At 40.5% G+C, this 10,001-nt stretch overlaps 1 protein-coding gene across 1 annotated transcript; it reads left to right on the top strand.

Moving 5' to 3' along the window:
* Nucleotides 1-1,012: 1,012 nt before the first annotated feature.
* On the top strand, nt 1,013-10,001 carry LOC139638082 (protein boule-like). Its single transcript, XM_071512106.1, has 10 exons — nt 1,013-1,030; nt 2,899-3,057; nt 3,205-3,296; nt 4,802-4,853; nt 4,973-5,052; nt 7,077-7,233; nt 8,619-8,692; nt 8,930-8,975; nt 9,115-9,231; nt 9,870-10,001. The coding sequence occupies exons 1-10, from the start codon at nt 1,013-1,015 to the stop codon at nt 9,999-10,001; spliced, it is 927 nt and encodes a 308-aa protein (XP_071368207.1).

Raw genomic sequence — 10,001 nt, forward strand, 5'->3', positions numbered from 1 at the left:
TCCTTATGATCCTTATGATCATGATATTGATTTCAACCATATCGCCCAGCCCTAATGGAAAGTATGCAAAATGTGAGTTAGATTATGAGGGTGTGCAAAATAACAGTAGGCCTATATAAATATACCAACAAATGAAATAGCCTATATGCAGAATGAAATGAGTGGAATGGCCCATTTTTTCCTTCAAAAATGACATATGACATACATGACTTATATTCCACAGTGATGCACACTATACAAACATTACCCCACCATAGCTCCCAGTGGACAGATACCAAAATATCCTACTAAGGGAGGAGAGAGTGTTGCTCATTTCCCCAGTCAGTCTAGGGATTTGAACCAGTAACCTTTCAGTCACAAGTACGCTATAAACCGTGTTATATTAATTTGCATGTTTTTTATGCACCTCCAGACAGTGCACATTTTACAGCGGGCACCGTGTAGCCCGGTAGCATGTCCTGCTTATGGGTTAATACATTGTTACCACAAAATAGCCAACGTGTTTCCCAGGGTGGGGGCTCTTAAGTATGGCAGGAAGGTGTTAATTAATTTGTTCGCACGAATTACAAAAGAATGAAAATGGGGGTAATTTATTAATAATAATGAATTGACCAAAAAGAGGCCACGTGGTCTATGTCGTGTGCAGATAAAAACAGCGCGTGCCTCCCAAGTGAAAAGTCGTGGCCGCGAAGTGTAGGGTCATTTTCCCTGCGGCCACTTCCCGGGCTCCGCAGTGCAAGTAATTTCTTTTACGGATAATACAATTCCTCTATAGCCCTACAGAGTTCATATGCTACATTAAAAAAAAAAAGATTCAGATCTAATCCGGATAGGGGCGCGAGAGCTTCAGAGAAAGTTAGCCGTGTGCTGGAAGCTTCCGGTCCATAAATTGTGCAAGGCACCGGTTTAAATCGGACGCAGGGAATCGTTTTTAATAGGCTATGGTTGGTTTGGGATTATAATCAGGCGAAAGATTTATTAGATAGAAAGTAAATAAGAAGTCATGATGGATATGGAAAGCCAAACAGCGGTAAGTGAACTGCTAACTGCCCCTACCGCTTTGCTAGCGAAGCATGTCCAACTTGCTGCCTAGCTAGCCCCAATTCGTGCACTTTCCACGGTACGCCAAACTCCATTCAGAAATCTGATAATTTAAAGTGGCCTTGTATATTGGCGGCATACCTCATAAAATGCCGTTTCTGAATCGATAGGAGCCACTTTTCAATTCGGCATACCTATAATCCACCAGGCAGCACTAAAATGTAAACTTTCAAACCGCTCGTTAACTCCCACTACAGTGTATTTTGGTAGTAAAAGATTGTGAAAATAATAGGCGAAACCAGTTCTAAAAGTTGAAATAGCGTTAAGTGCTCATGGTGGTTTATATGTAGCTATACCGGACTAACGATTCGGAAAAGGTCTTGAGTCATTTGTTACAATGTATGTAACGTTACCATTGCTGATAACCTAAACCACATCAAAATGACAGATTTTTGAATGGAGTTTGTCTGTACTAGAGAGAACGGCGCGTACCGGGGCTATAGCTTAGCTATAACGTTAATAATGCTAGCTTATATCCAGAGTAGTGCAGTGATTCTCAACCTTTTTCATATCAACGACCCTAATTTAGTCCACATTAGGGCCACGAACCCCCATTTGATGAGATTTTGTGTCTCGGACCCAAATCTGAGAATATTTTTATTATTAGATATGATTTTGTCCAGAATTCCATGACTATCTGTATTGTAGGTAGAGAGATAACAGAGAAACTATGACCAAAACAGTCTTTCCTTCTACATTCTCTAATAGTGACTTCTTGTAAATGAAGTAGCCTAATGGTGAAATTTAACACTTCATCGATTTGCTGGGGACCCCCTGGAACCCCCTGAAGGACCCCTGGTGGTCCCCGGACCCCACGTTGAGAACCACTGATGTAGTGGACCCACCTAAACTCAGTTTTACCTTTTTTTTAAGTTAGCAGAACAGAGTCTATCACCATTTTAGGCTGACACAAATCTTTGTGAATTATAGCATTGCCTACACCACAGTAAGTAGCAGTATCAAACGGATGTAAGCTATTTGAGGTTAGATTTTTGAATGAAAAACAAAACCCATAAATGAATATTTTACTGAAAATATAACAGATTTTTGTTATTCTTGGTGGTTGTTAGCATTATGATGATCACCGACTAGATGTCATAGTGTACCCTCTAGGGCTGGGTGATATGGTTGAAATCAATATCATGATAATCATAAGGATTATATATAAATATATATCACGATATGGTTTCAATATGCAAAATCACGTTAAATAATCAAATGACTGTTCATGTCATTGAATTGAATGGTAATGTTAGGTGTGATGTCAAACAAAATTGAAATTTTCAAATAATATTCCTACCATACCTCATTTTATGAGTTTTTAAGTAAAATGTGCTTGTCATCATCAATTTAGACAGCAGAAATGTGTGTCATGATATTAAAATATCTTCATATCATCACGATATGATTCCACTGAAAGACGATAAACGATAATATTGAATTATCACCCAGCCCTAGTCCCCTCCTTTTCATTTAACTGCTTAACATCTCTGGTTATATCTTAGCCAACAGTATTCAAAATGTGTTACCATACCCAAGTATCACCATGTATTCTGACCTTCTATTCCTCCATCAAACTACACACCATACACAGCTTGTTGACCGTCCACACATCAGCTGAGTTTCCCTGGAATGTAGTATATCCCATAATCTCAATAGCACATGGCTGACCAATAAAAAGATCCAGTCTACTGAGCAGCAACTCCTCTTAAGTTCCTCCTATCTATGTTCCGTATAGGCCCAGAGGGTGGGCCACAGATGTACTGTTGCCTTGCTTTCACTGGGTCTTTTTTCAAGTTTATGTCTTGCTGTCCGTCCCAGACTGGTGCTATCTCCCCCTACCCTGACCCGGCGTCTCCAGAAAACCCCAGCAGCACCCCCGCCCCCACCCACTACACCCCCTGCCTCGGCACCATCATCCCCAACCGGATCTTCGTTGGGGGAATCGACTTCAAGGTGAGAAATAACCCCAAATTTGCGGTGTGTTATCAAATTTATTCACCTCCTTCGGACAACCTGTCTTCTCTCTTGGTGATAATACTTCACCGTACAGTCAAATAACTGTGTGTGTGTGTGTGTGTGTGTGTGTGTGTGTGTGTGTAGATTAATGAGAACGACCTGAGGCGCATCTTCTCTCAGCATGGTGCAGTTAAACAGGTGAAGATTGTGATAGATCGCTCAGGAATGTCAAAGGGGTGAGTTAATTATATTACTCTTTCCATATGCAATCAGTGACTGAATAACACTGCATGCGACTGCCTATGACTTTGTAACTTTGCCTTCTAGGATTATTTTCAAATTTGATTATACTCACCTTTTTTAACCTTTATTTACCAGGCTTGCGGAACACACATGTTTTTTGTTTTTTTTTCCAGCAACTCTTTGCTTTGCATTCACACATTTAAACTAAAAGGCCCCATAAAGTCCCTTTATATTTTTCCCCAAATGTTTCATTTTTTCCTAAATTTGAAATTGTCAGTTTTATTTTCCTCCAGATTTTATATATCTGTAAATTTGTACACCCAATATTGCCTGTAATCCCAATTTTGTCATTTTTGGCAGTATATGTATGCCTACAGCGGGCATACAACACATTTAGCTCTCAACTTTTTTAGCATTGGTACATTTAAATCTAGGCCAGAATATTACATCCATCAGAAGGAGCAGAGGTAGCATTAGGCTTTATTGAAAAGGAGACTGTCCTATGAAGGTGCACACTTTATAAAGAACGCTTCCAACACACATTGCTGCTCCATACTGGTTTAAAGTACTTGGGAAAGTATGTATTTTTGCTTGTTGCCTGTTCTAAATGGTTTGTACAGTGGTTGATTAATTTCCTGTTGTCCTCTTTCTTATACTGCTCACTGTATGTTCAATCAGAGATTGTCTCTTTTTGTCAGTATTGTTTCTTATTCTTGGTTTTTAAATTGGTCTTAATTTGAGGTAGCATTAAAAAGGTCTTAAAAACTACATTTGGCTTCCTGAAACCTGCAGATACCTTGTATTTGAATACATTTCTGTTTATGTTGTACTGGTAACACTTTACAATAAGGGTCACTAAGTTAAGGGTTAGTTAATGCTTAATAAGCATTAACTAACCCTTAATTAACAGTTAACTAATGTGTCTGGTAATCATTTACTAATGGTGTTCATATTAACTAAGGTATTAATTTATACATTATTTAATAGTCATCTTTATAAAATATTAAATAATGTATTAATACCTTAGTTAACATGAACACCATTAGTAAATTACACATTAGTTAACTGTTAATATTAAGTATTAACTAACCCTTAACTTAGTGACCCTTATTGTAAAGTGTTACCGTTGTACTATTTGCACAATAATTGTGCCAAAACTTCAGAATCAGAATCTGAATCAGAAACTTGTATTCGCCAAATACAATGTACAAGGAATTTCTCTTGGTGCAGGTGTCAGCATAAAGACTAATAAGAATAAGAAAAATATAAAAAATGTAAAAAGTATATACAACAATACAATACAAATAAAAGTAACAATACTGAGGTACTTTTCTATTATATCGAAATTACATTTTTATACCCAGATTCTGTGATTTTGTCTAAAAACCACCACAAAATGGAAAACACAGGGTCGCATAGGGAGTTGCACAGTACAGTCACAGTCTTCTACTGTTGGCCAATGGAAGCTGCCACTGTTTTGATTATGTCTTTTGATCAGATATGGGTTTGTCACCTTTGAGACCCAAGAGGATGCACAGAAAATCCTTCAAGTGAGTAAAGTAGGCCATTAAAGTATGCAATATTTTAGTTTCTTATTACCTCGTGTACGTTATGTACCCTACTTTATCACCTTATGTGTTTTTCATCCCCTCAAACTGACACGTTAAAGGCTGATGCAGTCTGCTTCAGAGATAAGAAGCTCAACATTGGCCAGGCGGTCCGCAAGCAGCAAGCCGCAGGACACGGTAAGTAGAGAGTCCTCCGACACATGGCTGCACAAGGCGACAGCAAACGTGTCGTCACCTCCAATGATGCATTTACCCTTTGGACCAATCAGTAAGTTATACACGAAGTTCGGTATTCACCCCACACATGATAACCCAGACACTAGTGACTGGACTTTGACGAAACCTTCCAGAATTACGCATTTCATCACTTTCAACATTTTCAAAATTACACGGATTAATCAAAAGATACAAAACATGCCTCTAGGACCATAAATGTACAGGTCTGGAAAGTCTGGAAAAGTATTAAAAATGAATTTGTTCATTTCCATGTCTTGAATAGTTTAGGGATTTGAAAAAATGTCTGGAAAAGTATGGAAAATGTTGCAGTTCAGGTCCGATACACATAATTCTAGCTTTTATGTTGTTGTAGAGCCACTTTCAGTCCACAGTTTTTGTTGATGTGAAGAATCAGATAGAGGGACGCTCTTATTACCCAGCTGCTGTCAGCATGCATTATTATATGCATTATTACCAAAATCAAATCCATTCAAGAACATAGGGTCTGGAAAAAATATGGAATTTTAAAATGGAAACCATGTAGGAACCCTGCCAATCATCTCACATATTGTGATATTTGTCACTGTGAAGAACAATCTTCATCTATACAGTGATATGACCTAGTTAGCAGGGGCAAGATGTCTATCTGCGTAAATCATATTGAACACCAGACAAAATCTTCAAAACAAATCAAGGTCTGGAAAAAGTATGGAATTTTTTAATTGAAAACGTGTAGGAACCCTGTATTGGATTTTCCGCCATTTTCAGTTTCTTGAGAGCCAGTTTTCCCCCCCAAGGCTTTTTCATTTATTTAGCGATTGGCTGCATCATTTGTAAAACCAACCTATATGGGACCACAAAAGACGAAAAGAAAAGACTAGCAGACAATGGCAATGGTCAAACAAAATGTATTTGCATTGTTCCATAGGACACTTGAAACTTTGACTTTTTTCACATTTGTAGAACTTGATATTTTGCTGCAAGACAGGTGTTCTGGATTTCCTTGGTCTTCCCTCCACACCTTTGTACGGAAGCGTAATGCATTCACTTGAGAAAAAAAAAGCTGCCCTGTTTTTCTGAATCAACGAGATAATTATCTCAGAATTCTGAGAAAAGTTTTCATGAAAAAAAAAAAATCTGCTTTGTTTTTCTGAATTAACAAGATACCTCAAAATCCCAGTGTTTCAAACCAAAAGCAAAATAAAACTGGATTAAACTAAACAGGCGGGACATGTTTGCTTCCATGAAATTGAGCTCTCAAGTAGGAATGAGAGCTTCTCTTGGGATTTTGAGAGCATCAACGCAGCTGTTTTATCATCTCTTGAGTCTGAACACAGTGTAGAATGTCTGCCTAATAACATTTGAACATGTTAAAATAAATTACAATGCTCCTTTTCTTAAAAGGACATAACTTGGAAAAAAAAATATAAAACTGACTGATAAAATAAACAATTCTTCTTTAGAAAAATAGGCATGTATGCCTAGTAACATTTGAATAAATTACAATACTCCTTTTCAAAAGGGAATAAGCTTGAACCAAATATAAAACTGGCACATAAAATCAACAATGCAAGGCAATTGCAATGCACATGCGCAACTGTCAGAAAAACACGTTGGCATCGATAAACAGAATTGATAACCTCGGAGGCATACGATTCCGATGGATCGGACAATTTGGAACCGGTTCTCAACTGGAACCAGTTCTCGATTCCCATCCCTAACGCCCTCCGTTGATGACGCATCCTTGATTACAAAGGTTCCGCTCAAAACTGGTGGAAAAGCGGGCTGGTTCGCTAGATAGCACCAAGTTTTCCAAGAATCCTGAACGGAACCGGTTCAAGAACCAGAGCTAATTTGGTGGAAAAATGGCATGAGTGTTCGCTCCTCTTCAGATCTTCCTGTCCCACAAAGTGACATATTTGTTTCTGATCGGCCCAGAGGGGGGGCCACAAATTTGCCGTTGCCTTGTTTCTTTCTTGTCCCAGTCAGCAGTGTTGCGGTGGCCAGCGGCGGCCCTGCCGTCCCCCTGCCGATGCCCTGTGGGACTCTGCACCTGACCACCTCCACCGGCTACCCCTACACCTACCACAACGGAGTGGCCTACTTCCACAACCCTGACATGAACCCTCCTGCTCACCACTGGCCTGTCAGTCCTCACTCATATCACACACACACTTAACAGACCTGGCTCAAACAGCAGTAATAGCAATAAATAATTCTTAGCGGTTATTTAAAGCTGCTTGAATTACCACCACAGGGCCCAAACCCCCACCCTTCTAGAACAAGATACTGAATCCCTACCAGCTTGAGGGGTGCTGCTGTGTGCTGACCCTGACCTCTGACTTCCCTGTAGAGGGGACAAGAGAAAAGAGGATTCCTGCACAGTATCATTACCTCCGCCAAGGAGGTTATGTTTTCGGTGCTATTTGTTTGTTTGTCTGTTAGCAGGATTACAGAAAAACTACTGGCCTGATTTTCATGAAACTTGGTGGAAGGGTGTAGCATGGGCCAAGGAAGAACCCATTAAATTTTGGAGCGGATACGGATCTGACTCACGAACAAGCAATAATAGCACGAACCTTGGCGGAGGTCTGCGCTCTCTAAGTGCCCTTCTAGTTATTATTATTATTATTGTTATTATTATTTAACTATTTTGATGGTGAAGACATGCAAACAGGAAGTGAGGCATCATTTCTAAACACTTGATGCTAGAGCAACCAAATTTCACGCACATGTTTGGGATGGGCCCAGAAGTGTGTCAGATCACATTTGGTCATGCTGAATGGCACCACCATCATCAGGTGGTCATCAGGTGGTCTGACATACTGTCATTTTTCAATGACAATACCATATTTCCTCTAATAGTGGCCGGTAGTCAATTAAAAGCCGGGTCTCTGATAATGGCCGGGGCCGTGGTCGACACGAACAAATAAAGGCCGGTCCCAAATACAGGCCGGGGAAAAAAACAAAGGAAAAAACAACGGTGGATACCGGTAAACTCCTGGTGCCTGTTATATAATGTAACTGTAGTTTGTAGTAACGTACAAGTGCCACAAGATGGCAGTATGTCACAAGACGGCTCGGCCGGCGGAAGTCTCTGGAGCGTGCCGTCGTCGATGACCGTAATTATCAGTAATGCATTGCAGTAACAAAAAAACGACTACCTAACGAACCCCAACAGAAGCAGATCAGAAAACGAGGAGGCTTCGTACTAAAATATGAGCAAATATACTTATCAAACAGAGGGAATTAGAAATAAAGGCCTGTCTCTAATATAAGCCTGCTTCCAATAAAGGCCTGGTACCCTCTGCAGTTGAGGTAAATAAAGGCCCGGGCCAATATTAGTGGAAATACGGTATGTCAGACACCATTTCACCTGCAGTTGCAGTACTTTCACTAAAACGTTCTATCTTTGAGATGGTTATCTTTTACAAAATGATGAATCAAACTTATATTCTCACTGTCAAATCATTTGCCCCATGGGCTTGGACCCTATATTTAATCATTGTGTTTTGTATGGTTCTTTGGCAGTCTGGTTCTCCAATGATGCTGCCCCACCCTCATCAACCCGTCTATCAGCAACCAGCCTATCACCATTATCAGGTCAGCCCAACCAACTAGTGCTCCACTGATATAGAACTTCCAAACAATGCTTGCGAAATTGGCAAAGTTGATAGTAGACTAACTTGCCAGTCACAGTTTTAATTTACTAGAAGTTCACTGGTGGCTAATGGAGATTTCCTACCCTGCCTATCACCCCATTGCGTCACAGTGAACCAAAATGGTAATATGGTAGATACATGTACTTACTGGTTTGCTCTCTCTCTAACACTCCCCCCCCACCCCCCCCAGTGCGTCCCAAACTACCTTCAATGGAATGTCCACCAGGTAGGCAAAAAAAACCCCAACATATTTCCAGGTGCAATAGGTCAAGTCTTTCAGCCACCATGGCTGATTGGTAGTATTTTTGCATTGGCTCCACTTTCTGTATGTGTTTCTCTGAATATACTACACATCTGTTGTTCAGTCTCCAGTGGCCTCCAGTCCAGTAGTGTACACACAGCCGTCAGACTACCTGTACCAGCCCACTGATGGCGGCTCTGTCCAGCCTCCTCTGCCTGCCCTAGAGGGCACCATACCAGAGGTACAGCTTCATCAAGGAAAATCTAAAACAGAAGTACAGCCATTAGAGAAGTCTTGTTTTGTTGCTGTATGATTGCTTAAAGGGTAACTTCGGTATTTTTCAACCTGGACCCAACTTTCCCATCTTTTTGTGTCTAAGTGACTAAAGGGGACAACAATTGAACCGTCAATGTACGTCCACTAAAGTACTTGTTTTTGCCACTTACAGGCTTCAGATTATTATAAGTGTCTGACAACATTATGGAAAGGACCCTACAGAGAAATGAAACGTTTGTTATTGTGTGTAACCAAGTCTTATTTTATAGCCTATTTGACAGTAAAGCCTACGCTTAAAAAACACAACACACCAGCCTATAGAAAGAGTAAACTACAATGCACCATGTATTTACCAAGCTGCACCTACTATGTGTCCAAGTCTGACTTTGGCTCTGTTAATTCACCGGTTTTAACCGAGACCGGGGCCAACAAGTCGGTCCTCTGTAGACAAAACCACGACACAACTTTCAGGGACCATAACAGCCATCCAGCGAGGAGATTACCGGACTACCGAGGCTACTCCTCTCCTACTCCTCCTTTAAGTAAAAGATCTCAGTACTTCTTCCACCACTGGCGGCTCATGATGCCATCTTTCCTCTCCAGGATCAAATGTTTCCCTCCTCGCTGGTCCATCTGAAACCAAAGTACCACCGCTACGCCAACCGCAAAGACTACACCTACCTGCCAGAACCCTCCGAGCCAACAGACCCCTCCATGCTTCATCCACTCATGTAG

Source organism: Centroberyx affinis, unplaced genomic scaffold (genome assembly GCF_046629955.1).
Source record: "Centroberyx affinis isolate AG114_WGS23_722 - 3 ecotype Tasmania unplaced genomic scaffold, CSIRO-AGI_Caff_v1 ptg006092l_1, whole genome shotgun sequence".
Classification (NCBI taxonomy): domain Eukaryota; kingdom Metazoa; phylum Chordata; class Actinopteri; order Beryciformes; family Berycidae; genus Centroberyx; species Centroberyx affinis.